This window comes from Sciurus vulgaris (genome assembly GCF_902686455.1).
Source record: "Sciurus vulgaris genome assembly, chromosome: 12".
In the NCBI taxonomy this organism is placed as follows: Eukaryota; Metazoa; Chordata; class Mammalia; order Rodentia; family Sciuridae; genus Sciurus; species Sciurus vulgaris.
Genome location: NC_136473.1, coordinates 52,091,183 through 52,105,511, shown reverse-complemented (window position 1 = coordinate 52,105,511; position 14,329 = coordinate 52,091,183). Strand labels below are relative to the sequence as shown.

At 35.5% G+C, this 14,329-nt stretch overlaps 1 protein-coding gene across 1 annotated transcript in view; it reads right to left on the bottom strand.

Moving 5' to 3' along the window:
• WDR64 (WD repeat domain 64) overlaps nucleotides 1-14,329 on the bottom strand; it is a gene marked incomplete at its 5' end in the record, with an annotated part of 135,366 nt that overhangs the window by 66,519 nt on the left and 54,518 nt on the right. The window contains one exon of the mRNA XM_079106101.1: nucleotides 8,770-8,909. Within this exon, the coding sequence (XP_078962227.1) occupies nucleotides 8,770-8,909 (140 nt within the window). The remainder of the gene's footprint in view (nucleotides 1-8,769; nucleotides 8,910-14,329) is intronic.

Sequence of the window (14,329 nt, the reverse complement as noted above, 5' to 3'; positions counted from 1 at the left end):
CTCTGGGCACGTCAGTATTGCCTCTGGAGATAGACTACATCAGATGACTACTGCTTTATCACTTAATAGCTGTGTGACTTTAGGCAAAACACTTAACTTCTATGAGCCTTAGTTTTCACACTTCCAGGGGAGATAATTCTAGTATGTATCTCTTAGAATTTTCAGAAAAGATAAATGAGATCACATATATAACAACTTAAATCTATATTAAAATATATTTATCTACTAAGATTTGCCTCATTCCTTTTTCTTTTATTAAAGTCATATATGATACTCTGTCATTTTCTCTTATTAAAGTGATAGTGAACTTCCTTGTATGTGTAACTTTGTGCACTGTTCTGGCAAACAGTCTAAACATAATTGGGTGATAAGTTTTTAGAAATAGAATATTTATGTCCAAAGTTGTGAATATTAGGTACAGTTTTCTCAAAGAATTGAAGTTGGTTTCTCTGTCATTAAGAATTAGGTTTTGCCATGAAAGATTTGGGCAGTTATACTTTCTTTACTCAACACTTTTGGGCAGAGACTATATCTATACCTATCCATATCTAAACCTATATCTATATACATACACACACATATATGTAGGCACAGAGTCCAATAGAGTATTAGGCATTGAGTAGGTCTCATATTTCGGTTGACACATATTCACACAGTAGGAAGTCAGGATTCCTAGGATAGTCCTGAGCCACAGCCAGTTTACTAGCCAAGGAACAATGGCAGGCTTTTTAGGGAACACCACTGGGTGAGAGGTAAAGGTTAATGTCAACAGTGGCTGTAGTAAATGTGTGTGTGTGTGTGTGTGTGTAGGTGCCAGGGATCTGAGGGGTCTTTAAGATGGTAATATTTCACTTAGGACATATTTCATTTAGATTTAAGATGAATGCAGTAGCTGGGAATGGAAAAAGAGATGTTTTGAACTAAAGATCAGAAAACACAAAGTCTTTGGGGAGGAGTTTTGTGAAACTTAGTAAGTCTAAAGATGGGTGAATAGAAACAAAACTAAAAGGCATTCTGGTCCCAAACCATGGAGAACCTTAAAAATTGGAAAAAAGGAATTTGGACTTCATTCATAAGTTGCCTTTACTATCTGTAAGAAGGCACTGGCGAAGTTGTAAGTGGGGTTGAGGAGAGCTAATGTGACAGTGCAGTATTTGGGTGGTTTGGGGAGGCAGTGCCTTCACAAATGCACCTTCAACAGGAAGTCCCTGGGTGGGTCTGAACTAAGATCATGACTGTGGGATGGAGGATGAGAGATCAAAAAGAGATATGTGTCACAGGCTTAGAGACTGACCAGTGGTAGGGGTTGGGGAGGAAGAAGGATCAAAAGTGACTTTGAAGGCAGGTAACTGTTCACTGGGAAACAAATGATGCAAATAACAATGAGAGGAAAATCAGAAGTCAAAAAAAAAAAAAAAAGAAAAGAGAGACTTGAAATGAAAAGAAATTCAACTGTAGATTTGCAGAAAAGAATTTTTTTAAAGATAAATTAGAACTGAATTGTTAACAACTGAGGAAAAGGAACCTTGAAGATCAACACATTAGGCATGAGAAGCATGGTTGATAAAACGGTTTTTGATGGGGCAGTGTTCCAATTAAGAACAAGGAGGAGGAATTTGATTTAGGCAGGAAGAGAATTGCTTGTTTTGGGGCAGGAGAAAAAGAGAGAGAAGGTGAAAATACCAAAAGACTTTGAGATAGAAAAGAGGGAAGTTAATACAATGACCTCAAAATGATTAGTAGAAGTCAGGCACAGTGGTGCATGCCTGTAATCCCAGTGACTCAGGAGGCAGAAGGATCATAAGTTTGAGGCCAAACTGAGTAACTTATCAAGACACTGTCTCAAAGTCAAAAATAAAATAAAAGGGCTGTGGGATGTAGTTCAGTGGTAGAGCACCACTGGGTACATTCCCTGATAATGGAAGGATAAACAAATAAGTAAAATTAATTCAGTAGAAGATGAGGTAGCATGAAGAGAAAGGAGGGTTGGTATCAGCTACTCAAGAAGAGCAGGAAAAACTCCTCTGACCATTACAAAATCTTGATGTTTAGGTATCAGGCCATGAGTATAAATAGCTGTATGCCACGTGACTCACTGGATTTTCTAGACAGCATTGCTTTAATCTATGCCATGGACCACATCCATAATCTCTACCTGAATGGTCAAGAAGGTTCAGGATAAGTGTGGATAGATGAGCACAAATCCCACCGCCGCAACTGGAGAGCAGAGAGAGCCTTCCAGATAATTGTGGATGTGTACTGAGGACTGGCTCCATACCGGGTTCTGTGTTGCATGCTTGACTTGCATCATCTCAAGTGTCTATTTTAGGATTTTTTTTTGAGTGTGTGACACAAGTAATATACACACAAACATTCATTCTCTTTTGTTCCAGAAAATTGAACGATGCCAATATGCAAGATAAATAAATACAGATCAGAGATTCATTCTTATCCTTCGGTGTATCATGGCTCAGACATTTTGCTTTCCATCGTTCACATGTAAATGTACATAAAAGGTATCTAAACAACTTGTTATTTTCACTTTCTAATATATAATGAAAATCTTCCCATGCAAATGAGTGAGACTTTTTTATTAATGAGTGAGATTGGGTCAAAAGATGAGATGCAGACAAGAGTCATATGTAAATCTAAGCTACTTTGAAGGATTAGAGTAAAATGATAGAAAATATTTAGCAAGAAAATGCAGACAAAAATAAAATGGCAATATTAATAATAGGAAATAAATGAATTCAGAGGAAAATGCATTAAATGGGATAAGATGGTCCCAAGAATGCCTAGGTTAAAAGACAGAGACTTGTTTTCCCCCCAGACCCTTTATCTCTTACAAATACCTTTCACTATTTTTTCTCTCATCATTTTTTCATCCTTAACATGCCTAAAGAGTCTATGTTCTCTTTAAAGCCTTTAAGAGACAAAAGCAGCCTTTGTCTAAAATCCCCTTCCATCTGCTGGCATTCAGATTCTCCTTAGGACATTCTTACTTCCTCTGGCACGCGGCATTTGGGCTTCCCTTAATTTTCTACACAGGTTTTTTGCATGTTGTTATTCCTGTGCCGCTGTGAGATTGTTTCCTGCTCTTTTTCTGGCTTTTTGACGCCTGTCACACTCTCTCTCTCTATGAGGAAGATACTGTGCTATGCTCCTTGAGGATCTCAAAAGACCTGCCAAGTTCACCACTAGTGATTTTTAGAAAAAGGACTCAAATTCAGATTTACCTGATTCTAGAGGTGATTCTCTTAGCCATGCTGCTTAGAAGGGAGACTACAGCATAATCTTTACCTTTGAGAATATCTTAAGATGTGGTTGTGGATACATGGAAGCTACCGCCAACCTTCAGGCCAGGTTGACAACCCATCGTGTTTGATTTGACCTCATTCACCTGACACCTGATTTCCAGACAGTGCTTCTTGCTCGAAGGCAAACCCCTCATCTAATCAAACTTTGCCTTTTCTCAGGTTCCTACATATCACTTCCAAAGGGAAAATTCAAGAAAAATAGCAACTGCTACGCCCATTTGCAATCTGTTATGAATCACTAAAGCATATATATTTCTCCTCTTCATAGGGGAAAAAAGAAACCAGCCTTTCGATAGCTAGGTCTGCGCTTGAGAAAGTTGCCAATCCTTGTTCCTGTTGGTTTTGCTAATGAAATGAAAGTAAGTGGCGTTTATATTTGTCTTCACATCTTTCAACATTTGTCAGTTCTTCTGGAGCAGTAGATGTGGCATAGCTGTTCAGCACTTGAGCTCCGTGACTAGACATGTAATTTTAGCAGTTGGCAGAGAAATAGAGTTTTTAACAGTTGGAAGAGAATATAACATCCTTGTGGAAATACTGCAAAATAGGAGGAAAGATGAAAACCTGTTTTAAGAGCTTAGGAGAAGGCAGGTGGTTTTCATACCATTAAACGCAGTGATCTGTTACAGGTAGGTGTGATGAAAGCTGATGTATGTGATCTGATCTGAAGGAATGTTCGATGTGAAAAGCCTATTTGTTGTCTGTATTGTAATCAATGGTGATGATGGAGATGTTAAAGACAGCTTCAGCAAAAGCGTGTGCGTCTCACTGAGTGTCCTCTCTGTCTCAGTTATTCTTTTGCCAGATCTTCGTGGGGCTGGCTCCTCTGGTCACTCAGGCTTCTGCTTTTATGTGAAAATTTTATGCCCATTTCAAAATAACAAATACAGAAGAAAACAGCAGTGATAGTCAATCACTTCACACCACTGTTTTTTCTATTTCTTACAGACATTACCATAGTGTTTTCTGATGCATTTGTTACTTTTCTTGTTTTTCTTCCCCTAGGGTCTAAATCTTCCCAGGAAGTGACCTTGCCCTACTTGTTGGACCCCAGAACAGGACCTGATGCTTGAGTAGACACCCAAGTAACAAGAGTTTGCTGAATAATAACATGAATGAGTTCATTTCATCTTTATAACAACCCTCTGGGCCAAACACTCCTATGTTTTAAATGAAGAAACCAAATGGAAAGATATTAAGTAATTTGGCCAAATGGAGCTGCTGGGATGGTGAATGAGCATCATCTTAATGTGCCCATTACATTTAGAAGATTTTGGAAAGATTATCTCTTCTGTCTCTTCACACTGAGTACATATGACCTCAATTTTTGCTAGAAAGATATCTTATTTTCCTTTCAATTTTCTAGAGAAGACTTCCATAATGTTTCAGTTTTACTCTCAAAATCCTCTACTGTCTTTCCAGTACCATTTAAAAATTTAAAGTTTTTTTTTTATTACAAAAGCAATGAATATTTACTGTAGAAAACAGAAAATAAAAGGAAAAAACAAATGAAAAATACTTCTAATCCATTCACAACCTTGCCACGTAGTAATAATCTCTAACGCATCAAATATCTTGCTGGTAATCATTACTGATAATGTAAAATAAACAAATATTTATTTTTAAAACGATTAATTACATCCTCTTTCATTGTATCTCATGTAATATATTATTTAGATATTTTCATATCTGTATTCATTAATGTTAAATGTCTAAGTGGCATTTCTGTTATACAAAAAGAAATACCATAAATCAAAGCTATTTTTCTCTTGAATTTTTACTTTCTTGGCATGTCACATTAATTATCTTTTTTTCAAAGATACTGAGGTATAATCCACATGCTGTGAAATTCATCCATTTTTAAGTGTAAGGTTCTATGAGTTTTAGTAAATTTAAACAGTTGTACCACTATTGTAATTCTGTTTTAGATGGTTTCCAGAAAGTTCTAATTCTCTTTTTAGGAGGGGAGAAAGTAGATTAAAATCTTTGAAATAGGCACCTTGTATATACAAAAGATGACCTTGGGCAGTCAGAGCACCTCATCTTATTCACCTATGAAGGTGATTAATAAAGTAGTTCCTTTAATATGCAGTATTGCTGTCCTGTTTCAGTTATCTGGTCTTTCAGTTACCTGCAGTCAACTATAGTCCAAAAATATTAAATGGAACAAAACTATTTAATGCAAAATCCAGAAATAGATCTCCCACCATCCTCTGTCCTGCCCAGATGGTGGATCATCCCTTTGTTCAGTTGTGTAGTCACTGAGTAGCAGTTATCAGGTCCACCGGAGTGGGAGCATACTGGTTATATTCACAGCGCTGGCATTATTTTATTTAATAATGGCTCTAAAACACAAGATAGTAGGCAGGCCTGTTGGTATATGCCTGTAATCCCAGTTACTCAGGCAGGAGGATTACAGTTTCAAAGCCAGCCTCAGCGACTTAGAGAGGCTGAATACAACCTAATGAGAACTTGTCTCAAAATAAATAAAAAGGGCTGTGAATTATCTCAGTGGTTAGGCACCCTTGGGTTCAATCCCTGGTAAATAAATAAATAAATAAATATTTTTTAAAAGGTTGTTTCAGTCAGTTTTTTCATCGCTGTGACCAAAAGACCTGTCAAGAACAACGCAGAGGAGGGAAAGGTTATTTGGGGCTGACAGTTCGTAGATGGATAACTCCATAGCTCTGGGCCTGAGGTAAAGTAGAACATCACAGGAGAAGGTATGATGGAAGAAAGCTGCTCAGGATACGGCAATCAGCAAGCAGAAAGATTTTCACTCACCAGGAACAAACTATCTACCCCAAAGTCATGCCCCCAGGGACCTACCTCCTCCAGTCACACCTTTGAGTTACCACCCAGTTAATCCATTCAAGTGGATTAATGCACTGATTAGGTAAAGGCTCTCATAACCCAATAATTTCACCTTTAAACTTTCTTGCATTGTCTCACACACGAGTTTTTAGAAGACACCTCATCTAAACCATAACAAAAGACTGTGGATATAGCTCAATGGTAAAGTACCCCTGGGTTCAATTCCCAGTACTGCAAATGAAAAAATAAAATGCAAGAGAGTGATGCTGGCAATTTTATTACAGTATATTACTATCACTGTTCTATTGTATTATTAGTGTTATAACTCTTACTGTGCCAAATTTATAAATTAAACTTTATCTTAGGTATTTACATACAGGAGAAAAGCAATACAGATGGAGTGCAGTACTGGATCAGGCATCCACCAGGAGCCTTTGATTGTACCCCTGAAGATAAGGAGGCACTACTATGATCTCTGCATTACTTCATTCATAGGGCCACGCACAGTTTAGATGACAGTGTGTTTTAACCACTTTGAATGAAGTGCAGAAACTTTATTTTCATTTGGGTTCCTTTACTCACCCTACTTTTATAATATAATGCTCTATTTCTTCTATATACATTGAGCAACATGTCACATGGTGTAATAAGTTTTGTTTTAAACATGAAATATTAAGAAACTCATGAGAAGTAGGTTAGGATATTGTACTTGCCCTTTTCAATGTTCTGTTTTACTTCCACCCAGCACCATGTGAACATGCCTGTTTTGAAGCCTTTCCCCTTTCACTTCCCTTTACTCATTTTATTTCCTACTTATCAGTTTTGTTTTGTTTAAGGGTATTATTCCAGTTTCTTTCTTTTAAATTGCATTTTTGTCTTATCTGCTGCCTGCCTTTGTTTATGAGGGTAGAAAGGCAGTCTGAGGAAGAAGCTGTTGTGGGGTTGGCTACACTAAGCTACTACATAGCCATGTGACCTTGTGTAAGTTATTTAGGTCTCATTTTCTTTCACAGGTATAAAATTGACACAATATTTTATATGGTTTCTGTGCATACATGCTAGGAATTGAGCTGAGGGCCTCTTACATGCTAAGCAAACCTAGTTCTCTAAGGCACTCAAAGGACTAGTCCCTAATCCTCTAAGGTCATTATTAGCATTAAATGAGTTGGGTATGCAAAATACTTAGCACAGTACCTGGAACTTTAGTATTTGATAAATGATAGCTATTATCATATTACAGAAAATTGGATGGTTATGTAGTTATATCAATTTTCCCATTAGCCATAGATGCTATGCTTAGAAATTACCCAAAAACTATATGAACATTCACCTATATTTTCTTCTGGAAAATTCCAGAGCATCTATAGTTTTATCCACAACCCATATAGAATGTATTTTGCTGCATATTGTGAAGTGAGGACCTGATAGCATATTTTTTTGCTATGTAATCAGTTTACCCAACATTTATTGGATAAATCATTCATTACTTACAGGTTTGAAATGCTACCTTTATTGTGAACAAAATTCCTCACACATATTTACTAACTCCTGAATTTTGTTTGTTTCATACATATGACTATTCCTGCATTGTTGACCTACTGCTATTTTATACATTGTGGCTTTAAGTTTTGATTTCTGATGAAGTGTCATTTTGTAGTTATATCTTTCAAAGTCTCTATGATATTCTTGTGTCAATATTTTTACATTAACTTTAATTTTGGCAAACTGATACTTAACTGATACTGAATAGTATTAAATGTATAGATTAATTTGATGAAGACTTTTACAGTACAATATTTCCATGTAGAAACATAGTCTCTATATTCATGTTCTTAAGTAAAAGTACCTCAGTAAAACTTTATAGTTATTATTAATCATGAATATTGCTTGTTAATATTATTCCAAGATATTTCATACTTTTTGTAACATTTTCTTTGACCATTTTTTTATAACTAGTTATTGGTCTTATATAGAAATTTATTTTTTATAAATTTCTATTATAATAAGATACCTTATTAAGCTTTCATTTCTAAAATTTTTAAGTTGATTTTATTGTTTTTCAAATAATCGCATCATTTACAAATATAGTAATTCAGTCTTCTAAATTATAATATTTATAACTCATTTTTTCTTGTATTACATTGGCTAGAACTTTTAAAATATTGTTTCATGGGCTGGAGTTGTGGCTCGGTGGTAGAGTGCTTGCCTAGCATGCACGAGGCACTGGTTTTGATTCTCAGTATCATATATCAATCAACAAATAAATAAATTAAAGGTCCAACAAATATTTTTTAAAAATTGTTTCATGATGTCAGTGACGGAAATGCTTATTTTTTCTTTCTTTCATGATGATGTTCCTTTCTTTAATGTCAGTCTCTTATGTTTTACTACAGAGAATAATAGTGGCTTCCCAATATTGTACCCTTTTACATTTGTTTTAAACATGCTCTTTCTTATGCTATAATCAACAGAAACAGAATAGAAGCTCATTAATTCCATTTCCATACTGATATTTTTCTCAGTAATTATCTGTTATTTCGTTCAAAAATTGTATACACCCTAAGTCTTCCAATAGGTGATTTTAAGAAAAAAAAACAAAACAGATTTCATTTTGCTTTTGCTATTTTCTTCTTGTTACCTTTGCAGAGGAAAGGCTGATGAGGTGTTGATCTTTCTCATTGGTTACCATTTCGGTGATGCTGAACATGTGTCCCACCAGTTTCCCCACAGGCTTGGTGCTGATATTGGGGTGCCACAACCGAAGGACTTTATCGTCTCCTAAAAAGGAGGATAGTGAAAGATTATTAATTTTCTCAAGTGGTCAAAATTTAAAAAGTATTTCTCCCATCAATCACATCCTTATCTTTCTTTTAATAAGCAATCACAGCCCACTTCTTCCAGGACAAATTCTGTCATTGACTTGCTAAGGGCCTCGCCTTGTTCTGGATCTGCTGCTTCTTGTCAAGGCTGTTTTGTTGTAATTGTATTTATACATACAAATGTGAGTTCTTATAAATATTTTATGAGAACTTTTCTTGATTCAATACTTTCCTACTCCTTCATGCATTAATGTATTATTTATGCTTTATTTATTTCCAAAAAGTATTTAAGGCAGCTGTTCTTTTATTTTCACATTCTTAAATTATGCAAACATTATAATAATAAGAGAAATCAAGGGGACAGGAAAACCACACATAATCTCTACCACTCCAACAAATCAACTGTTTTTATTTTTCATTCTTCCCTTCTGATACTTATCCATAAGCTTATATAATTTATATATAATTACTATCATGGCACAGACACTTTTTTTTTTTTAATGATCTGGGTACATGGTAGAAGATTTGATCAGTAGAGGAGTATAATTTTTGCAAAACATAGTCTTTGCTCTTAATTCCCATAATCCCTAGTTTCACTCTTTCTGGGAAATCAGTGTTAACTTTAAAAATATCAATTATATATGTTTCTGGATATATTTTTATGCCCACTGTTTTTTTTTTTTTTTTTTTTTTCCCTTAAGATGGTATCTCACTATGTTGCCCAAGCTGGCCTGAAAAACTTAGGCTCAAGTGATACTCTTGCCTGAGCCTCCTGAGCAACTAGGACTACAGGTGTACACCACCAGGACCAGCTCCCACTATGTATTATTTTAAGTTCATGGACGACATGGGTCCATGACTTCACAATTATCATTTTAGTTGCAATTGTACAATTTTATTCTCCTTTTTAAATTTTATTTTTATTTTAATTAATACAGGGTATATAGTGTCACATTTCAGTACATACATACAGTTTGAAATGGTTGGGCTAATTGTCATGTATTTCACCTCAGACATATTTTTTGTGTGTGATGGAAACATTCAAAATCCTGTCTACTCACTATTTTGAAATGTTCAATTACTTATTGTCAACCATAGCTATCCTACTGTGCTACAGAACATTAAGTTATTCCTCTTGTCCAACTGCATTCCTGTAACCATTAACCGTCTTTTCTTCACCCCTCACACACCCTTCTCAGGCCGTGGTGACCACTATTCTACTCTACTTCTTTGAGCCCATTATCTTAGCTTCCTAATATAAATGAGAACATGTGGTATCTGTCTTTCTGCCCCTGACCTATTTCACTTATAATGGCCTCCAGCAACATCTATGTTACCGCAAATGACAGGTTTTCTTTCTGTTTTATGGCTACCTAAACTTCCGTTACTATTTCACAATTTCTTAACCATTCATTATTTCACCATTCTTAACCATTAAATTATTTGGCTGTTTCTAGTTTTTTTAAATTTTTTTTCAGCAATACGTTAATGAATACTTAATGCATGATATATTTTTTTTTTCTTTTGGGTTATTTACCGAGGACAAATTCCCAAGAGTGGGATCATTATGTTCATGGCTATAAACATTGTTATGACTTTAAAAAACTGACAAGTTCCTTTCCAAAATGGTTGTACCAAATCTCAAAGCTGCCAGTTTCACCATACTCTGGCCAGCACATGAATATTACCATGATTTAAAATGGTTTGCTATTTTAGTAGATCTAAAATGATATTTTATTTTTGTCTCAGTTTAATTTGTGACACTATTATTTTCTCCCATACATATTTGCTCATTTTATCTCCTTATTCTATAGATTGCTTGACAATATCTTTTTATCATTGATCTATTAGAATTCCAATGATATGAAAAATAAAAATTAAGTGAGTTTGTTACAGCAGCCTGCATTACCAGAACTAACACATGGTTGTACTGTTTATGTCTTTTAAAAGAGTAATCTCAATTATGTGTAACAGTTTCTAAAATATGGAATAGTTTTAAGATATTGGATTTTCTATTTCACCAATAACTCATTAAATATTCTGGAAGTTGAGTCATAAAAATATCAAAGAATTTCAAGTTGGGGTCCTAGAAATTGTATAATCCAAACTTCTTATAAGAAACTAACCCCCAAGGATTATTTTAACCAAATGATTTAATTTAGTGATTCAAATATGATCTGTTCAGAAGCACATAGCAGAAAATGAAATTGAGTTAGGAATTATGTGATGCATTCCTGATTACCTTACATATTACCAAGGAACCTTTAGGCTACTAGGCAAAAAGATTATATAATAGCATTATAATTGTAAGTTATAATTTATATATAACCTAAGTTATTAAGAGTAACAATTTACATGAAAACCCTAAAATCCAATATGGTAATTTTATCTAATCTGGTAACCTGTATTTAACCATGAAAAGGAGCTATTTGCTGATATCTATATTGGGTTATTTATGTAAATGGACTTCTTCATGTTGAAAGAGCCAGTGGAGGAATAATTGGGTGACTAGATAGTCAGATATTCATAAGACAGCCAAATATGATAGGTACAGATGCTTCCATAATTCTGATTATTTTGTTGGGTCCCATGAAAAGGGAACATCGAATCTTTTCTATCCCGTTCTTTCTCTCCCTATCTACCCTTCAAGTGTTAGTATAGTAACACTATACCATCTGCCAGGCGCTAGATGATTTGAGGCCAGAACTTTTTCTTGTTTACTCTGGTATTTCTGGTGTATAACATACAGTAGGAGTTCAACTAATATCTATTGAACAACTTCAATAACTTCAGTGTGGAGATGAATCACAGATCAGAGCTTTAACTATCAAGGACTAAAGGACAGGGAAACACACATGTAAGTGAAAAATGAGTCTTTGTTGAGCGTACCTAACTCCTTTGGGAAGGTGAGCTGTTTTCACTTCAGAGTCTCAGATCCTGAAATACTACTAGAAATGGGCTGAAAAAATAAAACAGGGCAAGCTGATTCTTAGTGTCTGTTTCTCAAGCAACCTCTGTGGACTGAATTATGTCCCTATTATGTCCCTTTGAATTTTTTTTTCTTTTTGGGTACTGGGGATTGAACCCAGGGCCTTGTGCTTGCAAGGCAAGCACTCTACCTACTGAGCTATCTCCCCAGCCCCTTGTCCCTTTGAATTTTATATGTAAAAACCCTAACCTCCCTGTGATGGTATTTAGAGATGAGGTCTTAGGGATTAGGTCATGAGGATGGAGCCTTTATGATGGGATTAGTGCCCATATGTGAGGAACCAGAGAACTCCCCACTGCTCTGCCTCGTGAGGGCTACAGCCAGAGGAAGGCCACCTTTAAGCCAAGGAAATGGTTTTCGCTAGGAACTGACCATTTTGGTACCTTGACCTTGGACTTCAGCCTCTAGAACTGTAAGAAAATAAATTTCTGTTGTTCAAGACAACTTTTCTATTATTTCATTGTGGCAACTCAAGCTGATTTAAAATAGCAATCAAGATATTTTAAGGACTATGGTAGATGAGTTAGTGGGGTATTTCTTAAATTTAAGACTCCATGCTACTCTTATTAATAGGAAGAATAAAAATTTCTTGAGACATCACTGTATACTTGGTATTTTGCTAAATGTTAAGGATACAAAGAAATTCCCTGTTCAAAGTCTACTTTGCAAAAAAAAAAAAAAAATACTCGTATACTTAATTCTAATATTTCCTCTCCAGCACCTTCCCTAGTCACCCTCCCCAGCCCCTGATGGGCTTAAGACTTTTCGGTGTTCTCAGTGTTTTCATCAGACTGCTTTTATAGCACTAATCCCATTTGATTAGTTGTATATTTACATATCTGCTTGTTTATCTAGTGAGTCTTTGTTTTAGTCAGCTTTTTAGCTGCTGTGACTAAAAGATATGACCAGAACAATTTTAGGGACGAAAAGTTTATTTGAGGGCTCAAGTTTCAGAAGTCTCAGTCCATAGAAGGCTGGCTCCATTCCTCAGGGCTTCAGATGAGGCAGAACCTCATGGCAGAAGAGAGTGGCAGAGGGAACCAGCTCATGTGGTGATCAGAAAGCAGAGCGAGAGGTCTCCACTTGTTAGATACAAATAAATACCCAAAGCCACACTCCCAATTCCCACTTCCTGCAGCCACACCCTACCACTTCAGTTACCACTCAGTTAATCCCTAAAGGGGATTAATTCACTGATTGGGTTAAGACTCTCACAACCCAATCATTTCTTCTCTGAACCTTCTTGCATTGTCTCACAAAGGAACTTCTGGGGGACACTTCACATCCAAACCATAACAGTCTTGTATTTCTATTTGTGCCAATCCTCGAAAAACAAAGTGCTTGATTCTTATTTGCTAACTAAATGAGTTGATTAGCAGATTCTCTCATGAAATTGTTAAGAATGCATGTTCTGGGTAAGTTGACTTTGATTTTATTTGAAACCTGTCTTCATCATTCACTAGTTCTATGACCTTAAGTAAGTTGCTTCATCTCTCTGCGTTTCCTTATTTTTTATAGTGGGGATAAATGAACTTATGTCAAAGTTTTATCATGAGAATAAATGTGATTGTACATATGTAAATCTAGGACTATACATTAAATATTAATACCACTATTATTATTATTTTTGGTCCCTGCCTTGTACAAATGCATTCTACAAAATGTGTGGGGGAGAGAGAAACTCTATAAAGATACATGAGGCATGGTCTCTGCTTTGAGTGTTTATAATCCAACAACAGCAATAAGGCAAACACAAAATATACAGAAGGAAAGCAGGTATTCACAGAAAATTTCAAACATGAAGATAGGATTTTATATTCCAAATAATATATTATGGCTCATAAGGAACTAATGTCCTGTTTATTTGTTATTTTCCATTTGATTCTCTTTTTCTTTTTTAACTAAACCAAGATTTAGATAAAGCCACTCACCAGAGAGGATTTTCTTTCTTTTAGAAAGCTCTTATCTCAGTTGGTGAGTCACTTGATCCAAATTCATTGCTTTTCATGAAATGAGCTGGCTCAGTTCAGAAGAAAGCTGAGAGAGAGCACCTCTAACAAACCAGATGATGTAGGTCCAGGAAGAACACAAGGCTGGGAGCAAAGACAACTGACTCAACCAGCTAACTAGTTGTGTGATTTGTAGAAAAATTGTTTTCAAGTGTCCCTGCACATTTAACATGCTCAACTATGCTTTGCAAAACAGTTTTTATTGTATATTTTGAGTCATTGGCCAGTACATACTGTACACTTCACAATGTGCTTGGCTGAGTCACTAATCAACAGGAGTATTCTCCAGGGAAAAACGTGTTTTCAGTTATTGAGAATTTGCATTTTCTACTAATAGAGGCTTAAAAACTGTGAAAGTCAATAAATTATGCATGGTGAAAT